Source organism: Schistocerca cancellata, chromosome 2 (genome assembly GCF_023864275.1).
Source record: "Schistocerca cancellata isolate TAMUIC-IGC-003103 chromosome 2, iqSchCanc2.1, whole genome shotgun sequence".
Lineage (NCBI taxonomy): Eukaryota > Metazoa > Arthropoda > Insecta > Orthoptera > Acrididae > Schistocerca > Schistocerca cancellata.
Window position 1 is genome coordinate 397,361,775 of NC_064627.1, and position 17,883 is coordinate 397,379,657.

The 17,883-nt window shown below is 39.3% G+C and overlaps 1 protein-coding gene across 1 annotated transcript in view; it reads right to left on the bottom strand.

Moving 5' to 3' along the window:
• The window catches only part of LOC126161823 (nucleoprotein TPR-like), a 302,767-nt gene that overhangs the window by 273,660 nt on the left and 11,224 nt on the right, over nucleotides 1-17,883 (bottom strand). The window contains exon 3 of the mRNA XM_049917927.1: nucleotides 1,766-1,839. Coding sequence (XP_049773884.1) covers nucleotides 1,766-1,839 — 74 coding nt within the window. The remainder of the gene's footprint in view (nucleotides 1-1,765; nucleotides 1,840-17,883) is intronic.

Sequence of the window (17,883 nt, forward strand, 5' to 3'; positions counted from 1 at the left end):
AAAATTTTGTATCAACTTTGTTTTGACAGAGATACTATGGAGAGTAAAAACACAATATAACAGAAACCATATGTTTAAACCACTGCATTCTAGTGGTCCTCTGGATGCAACGGACATTTACATGCCATTAGATAATGCTCTTATCAGAGGTGAAAGTAAATGGGGTGTTCCAACACTGCAACCACAAAAAGGAAGATGTGTAGATCTAAATGTTTGTTACAGTATCAAACACCTTTGACAGCTATTTACAAATAACAATATCAGAGTTTACAGAAATATGCTTGTGTAGCATAATCATCAAAGCAATGTGAGATATGGCAACTTAAGGCAATCTTAATAGTATGTGTGTCTGTTTGCTGTAAGGCCTACTTGATAATGATGCCAAATACTGGATCAATTTTTTCAAAAAGGTCACATTACTGTTGTATGTAAGAAGGTCAAGTTCCGTATTATGGACGCACAGCAATGTCTCCTTCAGATCTCTCCAGTTTCCCATTGCCAAAATAATTTTTTAGGCATGTGCATTCTCTTGTTGAGAAATTTTTTAACCTGTGGAAGTTAATAATTAAGAGGAATCCTTTTTGCATAACAGAAGACTTTAGCCCTCAACTTTCTAACAGTCGAAACAGAGTTCGCCTTTTCTGGTGCAGGGCCACTAGTTTCCCATCCACTGCTTTCACTGCTGCTTCATTTCTGGTGGAAACTATCGCTCACACAGTTCAGTCACAGTAACAAATCGGTGCGCAAAATCAGTTGCAATCTTTCATATGCTTACAGCAGAGGAGGATAGTTGTAAAAGTAGTAGTCCTGTAGCAGTAATATACTGGTGGTATTGGTAGTAAAATATTAGTTATTTGTTACTATAGTGAAATTTTTCATTCTAATGTGAATATGTAAACATAATAATATAGTATGTTGTCGAATACTAGGTAACAGACAACATAGAACAATTAAACACACAAAACTGCTTGTGGCAGCAACAATATCACACACCTTCATTCAACCACATGATCCTTCAACTACTACATTTTGAACTTTCTCAGTCTATTTCTCCTTCATTGCTATTTTTGGAGTGCCCTTGTATTGGATTCTCTACAATCCAAGTGTGGTGTATTTTAAATCAGCCATTTCTTAAATGCTGAAAATGAAAGAGCAGACTCCAAGCCCTCATTAACTTTGGATGAATTTCCACTAGTGATAAACCATGACAAGCCAAAAATATCATTGGGTTGCACTCCAGTTCATCCATTTAAATGAAGCCTACACAAGTCAACTCCTTTACAATAGCAAAAATATATATTCCAGTAATAAATTTGATTCTTTATCTGTGATATTGCACAACTGACAAAACCAAGATTTTGTCAATAAAGACCACATATTGTGTTTTCTGCTTATCCTCCTATCCATCTTATAGATGATCACTAGCAACTAGCAGTGCCTATATTATTAGCAAGCAAAGTGAAATCTTATGGCAACATTAACCAGCATTGTTCAACTGCTTATAAGGACAATTTTTATCACCTTGAGAAACTGAGTGCCATACCTAAGTGTAACTGTTTAGTGTAGATTGGTAGCATGTACAATGTACTGTTATGTGTGTGTTGATGAAGAAATTGACACAAAGTATGGAAGAGCGAAACACACAGTGCAGAATGATGCGAGAGCTTTATAAATGGCAGTCTAATAAAATGAAAACACAATAATGGTAAGAGACAATATCATAATTTTTTTACATAGTGGTGCATTTGAATGCTGTTGTTAATACCTTTGACTTCATTTCTGTTGTTCCCTCATATTTTGCTAGTTCTTCTTTCAGGCGCTGTATTTCCTCATTCGCATCTGGAAAATTTGAAAAAGACTGTTGCATATGATGAACATAACATTTTAATGGATATCTTAAGTATTCACAACAATGTAGTAAGCAGCAAACTCAGCACTGTAATATTCAATACACAAATTAAGGCCACATGCATCAAGTTAGTGTGAAGTTGGTGAAGTCGCCATTGAAGCCATAAGCCAGTAATTATGACATGCGAATCATATTTCAAAATTACCACAATTCAGAAAAAAATTGTGTTTTTAACAAATTCAGTCCTTCTCATTTCCACTTATACTCTCGCATATACTCATACTAAGGTAAGCACACTTTACTTAAAAATGCTGAATAACTTCTGGGCATAACTGGGACAGAAAGGTGAACATAAACCAAAGCACTGAAACACCACTCACAGTCATATATACTATATAATCAGAAATATACGGACCTATTAGTGGATATTAATATGGGGTGTTTCATCCTTTGCTTTTTTTAAAGCTTGAACTCTGCTGGGGACACCTTCAATGAGGTATGGCAGTCCATTCTCCCTCAAGAGCTGAAACGAGAGAAGGCAGTGATGTTGGATGCTGGTGTATGGAATGTTACTCATTCCAAAGGTGTTCCACTTGGTCCAGGTCATGATTCTGGGATGGCCAGATTATTTCAGGAATGTTACTGTCCACAAATGACTGGCCCATTGATGCTAGCTTATGACAGGGTGAAAAACACCCCCATACTGTCACAGCACCTCTTCTGTACTACCGGTTGACGCTACACATAATGGCATGTAACATTCTCCATTCATTTGCCAAACCCAAACCCTTCCATCAGAATGCCACACAGTATAGCATGATTCATCACTCCATATCACTTATTTCTTACTTATTTCTAGTCACCCACTGTCCAGTGGCACCATCATTTCTTACACCATCCCAACCGTCACTTATTACTGATTACAGAAATCTGTGGCCATGTCGAGCTGCTGGACTATAGAACCTGCTCCCCCCCGCCTCCCCCCAGCTTCCTACGCACAGTCATTATCTTAACTGGCCTGGCAGAAGCACTTTGGAACTTTACAATCACCCTCCACAATGCTCAATGGCCCGTGTCCATCGTCAGTACATGCTATTCCTTCGCTTCTCCACTTGAAAATCACATTACCAACAGTCGACCTGGGCAGCTTTAACAGCGTTGAAACATCCCTGACGGGTCTGTTACTCATGTGACATCCAATGACTAGTCCACGTTCAAAGACATCGTGCTCTCACAACTGATCCATACTGTGATTACAGCTTCTCTACTGACAACACAACACTCCTTGCCTCCTTTTATACTGGCAAGTTCACTTCACATCTCGTGACATCTACTGGGCAATTCTGCATTACAGAGGTGTGTCCAGATATTTCTTATCAGATCGTGTAGATGGTCAATCTCCACTGTATGAATGTCTTACGTTATCTCCACTTCTCCAACAGAAGGCACAATTATGAGCTCAGACACAACTCACACCTTCAAAACCCGAATTTGTCTCTACATTGCTTAAACAGAGTGTAAGTATTTAGTCACTTTACTGTCTGACATAATTTCAGTCAAATACCATAAGGAGTTCTGTACACCACAAGCAACACATTAGTTATCAAGTAAAAAATTGTCTGCCAGTGGGCAGTACCATATCATGCCATCTCTGGGAAGGAGGCGTGGCACAGTCAGGTCTCTGACCATTACTATAGCCTTTTGTTTCCAGTGATTTTTGCTCTGCGTGACACTCATCTTCCTTAGTCAAGTTTCCTTGGCTATAACATTAATTTTAAGCCAGATATACACCAAAATGAGAATGGTTTCCACTGCTTTTGTAGTCAGCTCAGTTCATGTTGAATACTTTGGACTAATTTCCTATCTTGACAGACAGTGTGCTCTCTTGGGACCAGGGCATTCTAATTAACATTAATAATAAATATTCTTTCTCAGACCAAAAACTTACGGGAGGATAATTGGAGTTTAATGTCCCTGAAATCTTAAAACTCAGCGTAGGAAAATGAAACGCCTACAACCATCCTTATGATCTGTTTTATTTTGTAGCTCCAGTTTTGGCACTTCAATGGGCCACCTTCAGCCCTTAGTTGATACTGAAGGGGTTATCACGAACCATGTATACACTGCATCAGTGGCCAACATAACTGGTTTACGCAGACTATCTGTAACTGTGATGTCAGCACACCAACCATCAATGCCAACTACACAATAAATAAGATTATAAGGACAGCTGTAGACGTCTTCCATTTTCTTATAATAGTGAACAGCCAAAAGGAGGAAACACAAAAAAACTTAAAACTCATATTTTCTGATCACTCTAACATCTAAAATATCAACAAACGCAAGTAGCAATTGTGAGGCTAGAGAAAGAACAATAAATAATATAACTTTAATTTACTCATATTCATACATGGAATTAGTTGATTTCCATTAACATCTTAAAAAATAACATATTTTCTGCTAAATTCAGTTATAGAAGAAACAGTTTGGCACGTCACATTTCGGCAGTGTTGTTCTCTGGAGTGTGACCACACATCGATAATGCATTATTGTATGAGTTACTAAGCACATTAATGTTGTAGCATGTGGTCAAGTTGTATTGTAGCAAACTATATTTGCTTATGAAATTTATTATTAACAATTCATTCCAATTCAAAAGCAATATGCATAGGTACAACACTAGGAGAAAGGCTGATCTTCACTACTTTGGGCTACATCTAACTTGGGCACAGAAATGGGTGAAGTATATTGCTACAAAAATTTTTGGCCACTTACCAAATAGCATTAAAAATCATACAGATAGCCTACCAACATTTAAACACAAATTAAAAGAATTTTTGAAAGACGAATCCTTCTACTCAATTGATGAATTTTTAGATACAAATTAGTATTAAAAGAAAAAGTTTGTGAAGTATTATCATTACGAAGTATTGTATTCATGATCTATGAGACAAGTATTAATCTAATCTAAGCTGATCACTGTATTAGGTCTCCAAAGAAACTTTTGCAGTGGTGCCGGCAGGGCAGAGCAACATTAATAATTTAATTACAGACACATGTCTCTAATGCTGAACTAAAGACTTCTACACTGACATATCAGGGCCAGAATAAATGATACCTGTGATACGATCGACAATATTGTTAGCACCGTCTTAATAGTCAAACAAAGTGAAATTGTGATGCAGTTACGGTACTAAACTTGCAACCAGGAGAAAGGGAGGTTCACTATCCAGTGATCCAGATCTATGTTTTCATGGTTTTTCTGAATCACTTTAGCCAAATGCAAAGACAATCCCTATGAAAAGGCCACACTCATATGCTGCCCCTCCCACATTCAATAAAAGTTGCACTTAATCTTTCATGACCTCACCATCACTGGGGCATTAAACAATATCTCTTCCTGTACTTCAATGATAAAACACTACCTCTGCAAAACCATTTCATTCTGCTGTACACATTTTAGCAGCTCCCTTTTGAGCAATGCATAGCGTGATAAAGGTGTGGTGAAACTGAGAAATTGTTATTAGAAAGGAAATCAGTACCTTCTTTTCACTATCAAAGGAACCCCTTGAGTGCGAGGTTACGAAATGCTAATGATGTTTACAGTGCCCAACATATTGTCTACCAGGTATCCACAATATTGGCTACTACCAACAACAAGGGGATGGGACTGGAGATATCCAATGGTGAGCATAGCATGAGGCTATAGAGCATAGCTGAACTGCTTGCTCGATGAGTAGCACACAATACTGCTACAATACTAGAGGTGTTGATACAAAGCAGAACAATCACAATTTATAAACAAAACAAAGCAAGCACTGCATTATATCTCCAACAACAGTTTCTGAAGTTGGCATTTCATCAGAAAGCAATCCAAGTAATTTCGCAGAGTGAAAATGAAGTGGCAGACAAAATAGAAGTGTTTCTTCAAGATGGGTCTGCGGAATGTGTGCAATGTACATGATGACAACAAGTGTTTAACAAGTGAAAGTGATACTAAAACAGGTGTCGAGCCATGTAGTTCACCATCTTGTCAGACCGGAAGTTACAAACCCTGTCTCCAGTGAAGTGTAGTAAAGGACATATGTACAAGGAGTGGGCACTAAACACAATTACGTACATGCAGCATAGTAAAAAAAAACACTTATGAACAGATTTCAAATAAGTATGCAGCAAAATGGCCATGTAGTGCATAAGCAGTACTACAAATATTCAAGGGAGGACATAGAGCACTTGTTACTAAAACTGTTGTTTGTGCATTTCAAGAATGCTTGACAAAATTCACTGGATGTGCACAATACTGAACTCCTACATTAACACAATTTGATGTGCATAACATAAATTACAGTGATTTCAAGGGAAGCAGTCGATGGTTGCATAACTTCAAACAGTGTTACTGAATTAGATAACAAAATTTCAAACGAAGAATCAATTTGATGCACACTAAATTGTGGAATCAACCAGAAAATTTGTCGATGCGATAAACAAACATATCTCATCACTCAGTAAGGAATTTGTTTTCAATTCTGACCAACTGAGATTTGAAGAGGAAACACAATGAAAGGAACCCTGGAAATTAGAGGTACCAAGAGAGTTGTATCACGCCCAAGTAACATCAATGCCTTAACATATTGATATACGGTTATGCCGAGCGTTAATCTGGATGGTAAATTGGTTGGAAAGTTACTTACTGTGTTGTGAAAAGTTGGAGGTGCTCTGCCTCTATGATGTGCATAATCTTGCAATGACAATAAGGAATATTTAAATATCACAGCAAGCAAGAGTGAGAAAATGCGCATCAGAACAACTATGGTATGAGCACTGCTTTTGGCCAATAGCTGGTCAAAAAACTTGTTTTTTCTTGATTCCTGTCTGCACATAAAAATCATACTTGTTTAGAGCAAACTATCCCTCCTGAAAGGGTGTGACATTGCAATTCATTCCACTTGGAGCCACTGGACAAATTCAGCCTCTGTATATTTGTTTTTCTCCGTACCTATAAAACATACTATCTGAAGTTCCATGACAAACTGTTTCACATTTGAAACTTCCTGGCAGATTAAAACTGTGTGCCGGACCGAGACTCGAATTCGGGACCTTTGCCTTTTGCAGGCAAGTGCTCTACCAACTGAGCTACCCAAGCACGACTCACGCCCCGTCCTCACAGCTTTACTTCTGCCACGTTGCATGTCATCACATTCCATCAGTTCTCATCACCCTGTTACACCAATATGATTCTATTGGGATTCTTTAATGGTGGCTACGTAGCTGAACATCCTGCGCAGTTTGTAGCTTCCAAGGAGTTCGCCTTCAATCTTCATGGTGCGAACCTCTGTGACCACTACGGCGTGTCATTTTTCATTTGTGTTCGTGGTGTAAGTTAATGGTTTGTTTTTAACATTTCTTGATCTCTGCAACTCCCACACACCCATTTTCCGCTGCCCTCCTGATGCACATGGTGAGTCATTAACAGCTAATATTTTTTCCTGTCACAGCTCTGAACATGACATTTTCAAATGAGCCTTATTAAAGATTAAACTTGTGACCTTGCACTCAAGGGGTTCCTTGTAAGTAATGCCTTTAAGGGCAGATGCACAACAGGAAAGCCAATGTTGAGATTAAGTGCATGCTTTGCTGTAGACAAGGCACAAACATATTCTGGTACAATGATTCTCTCAATTACTTACCACTGTTCATATGGAGACTATTTGGTTAATTCCCTGTGTCCCATTTAGATTTTAGTCTGATACAAAAAGTTTGAAACAAAGTTCATTAGCAATGGGAAATCATGTCAGAAACTAATGGCATAAGCAAAGAGATCAACATGCACACCATTAAAATGCCAATGCAGAAAGATCTGTCAAGGGTTGAGAGCATTATTATTATTACTATTAGCTGACAATATATATTTGTCAAAAAAGTTTGACCTTTCCCTTATTCGCAAACTGCAACTTCTGATATTTGGAACATCCCCAAAAAAATTGATGTTAAACAATGAAAACTATAGATAACACAAGCCTTCCTCTACTCTGACAGTACAGATATTATGGATAGTAAGGTAAATTCCACTGGTTCTCTCTGACAACATTTATTTCTTTCAACTTTTTAAATTTCAATTACTCGATCTATCTGCTCTTTCTGAAAATCGTCTAACATCAGTGGGAAATTATAACGAATCATTATTTCTTGCAAAAAGAACCAGATGCAATAGTGTTACTTGATACAGATTGCTTTCCAGTGATTGAAAAATTCATGTTATGAGTAACATTAGCAACTTTCCGACAACAATAGAAGTTCTTAAATATGTACATTTTAAAACAGTATAAAACAGTGAACCCACCACCTCTGATTCTTTAAGAAATAAAATTCCCATTAATAAAACAGCATTATTTTACAAGTGCATTAATCAGCAAAAGACTAGTTTTTCAAGTCTCAATGTTGAAGACTTCATATCTCTTGAACTATGTGTTGGGCAATGATAGAATTTTGCTGGCACATCCAGTGATAAATGTGGCTGGCTGAAAAATATGTTGCACATAGAGTTAGTATTACAAAAGTGATAAATTAAAATGTCATATCTGAGGCTGAAGTTTTACTGTATGAACAGCAAAAATGTAGTAAGCAATAATTTCTTTCCTTTCATCATTTTATAGAGAGGGAGTCAACAAGTTTCTTAAATGCTCACAATTACATGTAAAGTTTATTGGAAGTCAGTGCGTGCTCTTGGTGTATTTTGTACGTAGTCACTTACACTGCCTCAGGGCACACAAACAATTTCTATCTGTAATACTTTTCTTACTGTGTCAAACTTTCAACATAAGATTATATCTCTTAATGAGTACATTATGACATAATTTTAAATTTCTAATTTTTTCAACAATTATGTGAAATAATGAAAATAAAATTTTTGATGCCCCTGGAAGCTCTTAGATAGCAACCTGCAACTAGGACCAGGCGCCGTGTAGTAATATAGATTATAACATTAAATTTTCTTAAGAGTTTCACAGTGTTTTTATTACCGCACAATGTGTGCCAAGTGTCGATGACAACACATATCAGATGCACCAAAAATGCTATACGAGAATTACAGGTTTGTGTGTCTAGTGTGCCCACTATGTGGTATTCCATGGCAAGTGACCTGGGGATCCGAGCCCCAATATCCTCAATGAACCTCTCAGCTTTTCTCAACATGGTTTATCAGTGGTGTGCTTCCGAGTGTTGAAACAACAACTCAACTGAATGCCAAGAGCCTGTGTAGACATAAGTATTTTTTTTTTTCACAAGGCTCCCTTTCTTCAGAACTGAGACTGCGCAAAAAAGGAAGAATCCTCATATTTGTCAAGACATTGTACCTTAACTAATACAGCTACAATCCTGAAACTTGTCAACATGATACAAAACTTTGCAGGAAACAGAAGCAAAGATAAATGAACCTCACAGCTTTTCCCGACATGGTTTATTAGTGGTGTGCTTCCGAGTGTTGAAACAACAGCTCAACTGAATGCCAGGAACTACACCAGTAACAAACAAAGATCAAAAGTCAATGCTCAGTCTCCCTCCAACCTAGCAGAGCAAAAATTCCAAGACAAATGTTCACTACGTTTTAACAAGGAATAGGTAGCAAGTGAAAGTGCACGAAACATGACCTGTTAGCATGCTGTCTGTCTTCCCCTCAGAAAATTAGTGAGTTAAAAACTTCTTTCCATAAATGTATTCACTATGTTATCAGCCTCTGAAGTTACCAAAAAATAATAAATTTTGGCCATATTTGACACCAAGTATCTTAAAGTTGACACCTGCTTTTGTATAGTTTACACCATAGAAAGAGCACATTTGCGAAAATATGTAATGCCTATTTTCATTTTGGTGCCACTGCAGTTATACTGTTTTGTCAGTACATTAACTAATGTTTACATGAGATCACAGCTCCAGCATAGAAGCAAAACTTCAGGCCTCAGACCATCAGCAGATAAAAAGTTATTGGCTGATGCATAACTTTAGTCCAATAATATTAGTGTAATTGCTGAATTGTATAATTCCATATCTAATTTTTTAAAAAGTGGTGTTTGAAGTAATTTTACATTAAGCTGTGGATCGATACCTTAAGAAGTTGAGATGACTATCTCTGACTTATCGTCATCTGTGCATTATCATATTTGGGAATAAGTAATGTACTTGAAAACGGGCTTATAAGCTGAAAGCTAGGTTGTATGGTAACATTAATAATAAATTTTGTCAAATAAGGCAAAAAACAGTGTTCATTTAGTTAACTGAGAATGTTTCACCAATACCCCACAGATGATTCAATTAAAATGTTTGTTGCTTTAGTGGCCAATAAAGTTATGTTCCCTGTTTTTGTTACAAAATGTGCTTGAAGTACTACTGCTCACAGGTTCATTACTGCTGTACCGAATTACACCAAACAATGATTTCAGGATGCCCAAACGGTTTGCTACCCTGCACAGCAGAGACATGAAGCTTGTCAGTTATATCAGCAGTGAATTAGTGATATGGAGATGAAAAATCCTTGTAGTTTTGAAGACATAAACAAACCTGCATACCATTTAATGGTATACAGTCCGTCAAGGCATAGAAGCTGTAAATGGAGTTTCTTTGGAAGTACAACACCAGCTAAACTGATGTAGTGGTTTGTATTTGAATGAAAATGACCAATATGCTCTCATCAATTTGGAAGAATTTTCTTACACACATACAAATTTTTTCCAAGAACATTTTGTAATCCTTTCAAGGGAGGAAAACATATGATATGAAAAAGTTTACACTCAACTGATTTGAAAATGGATTATCAGCTAAAATCTAACAAAAATCAGTGTTCAACAGGCCTACACCTGTGCCTGTCATGTACAAAAGATTTTCCTACAAAGAACACTTCACAAATGTTAACTCCAGCTCATCCAGATGAAGTTTACAAGACCAATATCTCTGATCTCAGTAAAAGCTTATCAATTGTTCAAATATCGCCGTTGAAATTTCAATGAAGTGGTTCAAGACAAAAAAAGCTGCAAAGTCAAATTTGCGTCAGGTTGAAGGTGCAATTATTAAAAAAAAATTCCATGGTTTGTGGACTTGATCATAGTGAATTGGAGCAACCTATTGCAACTAAACAATGTTTTAATTGTTTAGATTATAACCAGCTGATCAAAGAAGAAAACTGTAATAAATAGCAAAGAAAAAATTATTTTTGATCTCTATCCCTTAAAGCTGGACCGTTAAAATGACTATATGGGTGAATTTTATGTTTCAGAACAAACAGCCAAAGCAACAAGGGATTTTTAAGATTAAAAAGAAATTCTGGCACATTCAAAAAGCAAGCAAGACAGAAGCTTCCTGAAAAATAATGCAAAGGTTATGGATATTTCTGAAGGTAAAGAATTTTATCAAATTTTTCCTGGAAAAAAACTGTTTTCATTTCATTTCAGTAGATTAATAAGAAGTTAAGATGCATAAGTACTTGTTACTATGTAATCTGAAAGAAATGTTAGTTGCTTATCACAATGGAAATCAACCTGAAATTGTATTTTTACATTTTTTGAACTGTGTCCAAAGTGATTTGTGACTGCGTGTCTGCATCAGTTTTGCACTCAGTTTGTGCACGAAAATACAACAGAACATAAAATTAAGATCACACATAGTCCAGTAAAAGACAGTTAGGGATTGGTTAGGAAAAAAAAGTGTAATTACGAACCAAAAGACAACATTTTTCATGCTGTGAAAAATGTTCATGATGAAAAGTTCTGAAAAAATTTGTGGAAGTGCATTGCAAATTGAAAATACTGATTATGAAGATTTAATTCAATATGAGTGATGGATTCACAATGACTATGCCACACTTGAAATCACACAACAGAATGTGGATGAAATTATTGATGAATCAGCAAAAACATTTTCAGCTGTTTCTAAACCATCGCTACACTGCCGAGCTTAGTTTGTTTGGCAAGTAAATATTTGCAAGTGCCTACAGAAGAGGTAAAAGTACACTTATGGTGTCAGCAGCTTTTCCTTTCAGTGTTGCAATTGGTAACAGTTTGTGTGATGAAATGATGGGAAGCGAACGTGACAAATGATGAGATGGATGATTAAACACAAGATGACAGGACCAACGAGAACATAGTGTTCAATAAACATACTCATGATGTGGATTGTATGAAATCATGTGACAGCATACTGAAATATTTTGTGCAAAATGTTGTCACATGATGTAAAATATTCCACAAAATTTAAACAGTACTCTTAGCTTCCTGTATAACCACAACCTCAGAAATAGGGATGTTTTGGAAATGCCGCACAAAGTTTTCAAAACAGTCATTGGGCTACACTACAGATCAATTTGTCACTACAATCAGTTTTCCTCCACTCGCATTCATTGGCTTTGCCAATTCACATACGAACTGTAACATTTCAACTTAACCTAGACCTCAGCCTACACTACGGATCAGTCCATTACCACAGTGAGTTTTCCTCCAGTCACATTGGTCGGTTTCGCCAACTCACGACCAAACTGTAACTTTGGAATACGAAGCAACATCCCGAGAAATCGGGTCATATTCTGAGAAACATACAACACCAGAAATACATACGAAAAAAGTAACAAACTTATAATTCATAATAGTCAGATCAATAATTGTCAATCTTGCTCTATCCATGTCAAAAACAAAAGCAATAAATTTATATCTTCTGATGAAACAAGTAATTAAAGTCAGCGATTCTCACTGGCCAGTGGAAATTAACTGCTACAACAGCATGTGGCGGAAGAGCTGCCGACACCATAAGTTCACAGAACCAAAGAAGATTTCAATGTGGTTGAACTGAGTATGCCGATGGAATTTGCTGAAAATTTCTCCTTTACTGTTCACAGTGTAATTCCCAGGATTCCACTGGAAAAGGAAGGCAAACAAAACTGCTTCCATTTGATAATGGAAAAAGGAATGAGGCACATCTGAAAAAGCAAGCATGAAAAGAAGATTCCAGAAAACTATGCAAAAGACTTTTTTGCAAGGGGGGGGGGAGGGGATATCTAGAACATAAGTCAAATTTGTCTAGATGAAAAACACTGTCCATTTGAATATAAATACATCAAGAAAAAGATCAGAAACAAAAAGTACATGGCACTGAGCAATTTGAAAGTAATGTTTCTTAGTTATGAAAACAGAAATGTATGTGAAGTCAGAATCTCAAAATTTTATTAAATATGTCCAGTGCATTATGTGACCGTAGGTGCTACAGGTTCACCCCTTGGCGTGTGCTTTTGTGTGTGTGTGTGTGTGTGTGTGTATTAGTTTTCCACAATTCACGAGAAGGCATTGTGATTGGTACATCAGAATGCAAAGTGACTGCTAGTGGTACAGCCACCATGGACAAAAGTGTGTCTACGTCTACATCTACGTTTATACTCCACAAACCACCCTACGGTGTGTGGCGGAGGGCACTTTACGTGCCACTGTCATTACCTCCTTTTCCTGTTCCAGTCGCGTATGGTTGCGGGAAGAATGACTGCCGGAAAGCCTCTGTGCGCGCTTGAATCTCTCTAATTTTACATTCGTGATCTCCTCAGGTGGTATAAATAGGGGGAAGCAATATACTCGATACCTCATCCAGAAACGCACCCTCTCGAAACCTGGACAGAAAGCTACACCCCGATGCAGAGCGCTTCTCTTGCAGAGTCTGCCACTTGAGTTTGCTAAACATCTCTGTAACACTATCACGCTTACCAAATAACCCTGTGACAAAACGCGCCGCTCTTCTTTGGATCTTCTCTATCTCCTCTGTCTACCCGATCTGGTAAGGACCCCACACTGATGAGCAATACACAAGTATAGGTCGAACGAGTGTTTTGTAAGCCACCTCCTTTGTTGATGGACTACATTTTCTAAGGACTCTCCCAATTAAACTCAACCTGGTACCCACCCTACCAACAATTAATTTCATATGGTATGTGTGTGTGTGTGTGTGTGTGTGTGTGTGGATCTTGAGAACACGGTCTGGGAAAGCGACATATCAATCACCAGAGCTCCCTGCTTAGACCCATCTGTAAAAACACCAACATAGGGTGGTGCTCATATAAAATAGTAAAATACTGCATTAAAAACAGAAGCAGGAATGTTCCTGTGCTACACCAAACATAAATTATGCTGGGCCTCTGCAGTAACCAGTGTGGAAGATGGTTTAAATGCTGAATTTCAGGTTGTATGTGCTCAACACAGAGTGACTCCAGCGCACACTGCACATGGATCTGAAAAGGCACTGTGGCTTGTGGACAGTTGGAAAAAGGTGTTCCAGTGGCGGGCAGGCAACAGGTATGGTACGTGCGTGAAGTCGGATCTGCGAGGAACTTACATGCCTGATGCAGTATGAGGAGCTGCTGCTGGGTGGTAAGTGGTGATTCATCACCCTCAGCACAGAGGCTGAGTATGGGACTGGTCCTATAAGCAGCCGAACTGCCTCACGGTGGACAGTATCAACAATCTTCAAATAAGAAGGCCTCGTCAATCCATATACCGTGCATGCGTACTTCAACTGTAAATGCACCAAAGCCCTATAAAACTGAAGCAGATGTGCCTTGTCTGCTCAACAGGACCTGTGGCTAAGGCACTTTATGATGTTTAGTGCCTTGAGAGATCTGGCTTTCAGGTCTCAGGTGTGGCAACCACGACAATTTGGGGTAAAGAAAGAGGCCCAGGAAATTCACCAAGTCTCTAAAATGCAGGATGGAGTCCCTCATACACAAGATAGGCAAATGAAAAATATAATGAGAACAATTAAAATGAACACACACACACACACACATTTATCTACATAAAACTGAAAACTCTTCTCTGCTGTCCACTCCTCTAACCTCTGCATTGTAAGTTGCAACTGACAACTAGCTCTTGCAGTGCTGGAGAAGGAACAGAAAACCACAAAATCATCCACAAACACAGAGCACTGTACATGACTCCTTACCATGGACATGATACTATGGCAAAGAGGGTAACACGTAAAACACTGCCTGGAGGGACACCATTTCCCTGCTCAAACTGATCTGACAGCAAGTCAGTAACTACAGTTTTCAATAACCGCTAAGACAGGAAAGACCATATGAAGATGAGGAGCTGGCCACAAAAGCCTCACTGATGCAGTAGTGCAAGAATACAGCGTCTCCAAGTAGCATCATATGCCTTACTGATATTTAAGAATATGCCAATACAGTGATGTTTATGTAGGAAAGCCTACTGAACAGCGGCTTCTTACAGGGTCAGGTTGTCAACAGGGACCAAAATCTCCTGAGAGCATCTAAGGAGTTGCCTGGTCTTTAACGACCATACCCGATGAAGGTCAACTGTTTGCTCCAGGGTCTTTCCTACACAGCTCATTAATGCTATACTCCTATAACTGCTGGGACATGTGCAATCCTTTCCTGGTTTGAGGAGTGGTATCAAAAGTGTCTCCACAAGTTGGGGGAGTTACCTGTCTGTCATATGACCAGGTGCAGTATCATGAGTCTCAGACAGGGCCAATACCAGTTCCCACTTAGGAAAAGGGTAGTTGTACCTCGAAATGCCAGAGTCTGGCTGGCATGGGCAGTAGTTTGTACAAAATTCTCTGCCAGTGTCTGAGCCATGTCTCGAGGCATTATATGGAGACATCCCTATTTCAGTATTGCTGCTATTGGCAAACGACTGCATTTACCAGAAACCCTGCTGATGGTTTCCCATACTTTTGTAGAATAATTGGAATGGTTGATAGATTCCAGGAAAACTTGTCATGACAATTTCTTGATCCCCTTAATTAGGCAATGAACCTTGGCTCTCGTGACTCGAAAGGCTATGAGGTTATCTGCTGTAGTGCGGCATTTAAATCGGAAAAAGAGCCGCACACATGTCCTGGATGGCTGAACGGCACTCATCTGTGCAGTAAGCTACAGGTCTTTGGAATGGATAAGTCAGCGGCATGATCACTCACATGATGTGACCCACCCATTCCCAGTTGCTGTTGTGATGTTCAAACACAACCAGCTGGCTTAACAGTGTCCAGTTAGACCTGCAGACAATCCATGTTGGTGGGCTCTCTTCAGGTAGTGCTCCATCCAGTAGGTGAATTCGGAGTTTAAGTGGTCACTGGAATGAAGGTTGTCAATGACCTCCCACTGAACAGCGTCTGCGAGGACTGGACAGCAGAAAGAGAGGTTGATGGCTGAGAATGACCCGGTAGCAGTGCACAAAATGAGTGTGAGTACTTGTGTTACAGAGGCACAGCTCATGAGACGTTATGAGGCTCTCCAAAATCCAACCTCGAAGGCAAGCAGACGTCGAGCCCCACAAGACATGATGAGCACTGAAGTCTTCCAGTAGGAAAAATGGTCATGGGAGTCGATCAAGAAGATTGGCTGGTTGTATGGTTTAAAGAGGGGGGAATGGACCAAAATGCGAGGTCATTGGTCCCTTGTTCCTATTAATATAAATCCATAAGAGAAAGAGAAAGAAGAAGAAGAAAAGGACTCACACAGCACAAAACTGGGAGAAAGAGAAAAACCACAAGAATGGCAGAAGAGCAACAAACACTTCAATGAACAAAATAGGACAAGAAAACAAGAGAGTCGCAAGAAACAGGTAGAAGGGATTAAAACAAGACAGCAGACGACCATGGCTTGTTGATCACGAGTATGAAAAGGATAAACCAGCCACTCTGCAACATATTAAAACCTCCAGCCTAAAAGCACTAGGGTGCTAAAACTTAGATAGAAGGATAAAACCCCCCCTCATGCATAAAATGTATAACTAAATCAGTCAATGAGGCATTGTCTGCTAAAATTAACAGTAACGAGTTTGGTAACCGAAGATTTCATTGCAGGACTGCCAAAGTAGGACAGCGCAACAGAATATGGGCCACTGTCAATCGAGCACCCCACTGACACTGAGATGGGTCTTCACGGTGCATGAGAAGGTAGTGGGTCACCCAAGTGTGGCCAATGCGGAGCTGTCAGAAACCACAGAGTCCCTGCGAGAGGCCCGCATGGAGGACTTCCACACATTCGTAGTCTCCTTAATGGCAAGCAGTTTGTTGTGCATACTAAGGTTACACCATTCCGTCTCGCAAAGCCAAAACACCTAGCAGCATAATACCGAACACAGGTCAGTTTCAGAGATGCCCATCTCCAGAAGCAGTTTCCACACAGCCTGTTTGGCCAGCCTGTTAGCAAGTTCGTTGCCTGGGATTCTGACTTGTCCTGGAGTCCAGACAAACACCACTGAACGACTGGACTATTCCAGGGCACAGATGGACTCCTGGATGGTCGCTACCAAGGATGGCGAGGGTAGCAATTGTCGATAGCTAGTCAGCTGCTCAAGGAGTCAGTACAGAGAAGCTCTGCAGTGAAAACACTGCAGCCATCTGGCAAGGAGTACAGTGCAAAACATCCTCTGTGAACAAAGGCAAAGCCAACGTGAACATCAGCCATCGATCCACCGGTGTTAACACTTCAGAGCCCCGGGACATGTCAAGAACTAGGAGGCATCAACTTGGACATGGAAAGTACAATGTGACAGGAAATTCTGAATTAAAATCAGGAGCAGGCCCCAGAGACCCCACTCATATAATGTGGCTAGGTTATGATGTCACCAGGTCATGTCATATGGTTTCCTTAAATAAAAAAAGATGGCAATAAGCTGTTGGCATCTGGAAAAAGATGTTCAGATGGCAGACTCTAGGGATACGAGATTATCAGTGGTACATTGGCCCTGGCGGAAATCGCCCTGGCATGGAGCCAGCAGGCCCTGTGATTCCAGGAGCCAACACAACTGCTGACTCACCATACGTTCTAGCAGCTTACAGAGAATGTTGGTGAGGCTGATAGCTATCCACATCAAACGAGTTTTCACCAGGTTTAAGCACTGGAACAATGGTGCTCTCCCGCCATTGCAACAGGAATATGTCATCGCTCCAGATGCAGTTGAAGATGGTGAGAGTATGTTGCTGGTAGTCCGATGAGAGATGTTTAAGCATCTGAGAGTGGATCCAATCTGGCCCAGGAGCTGTGT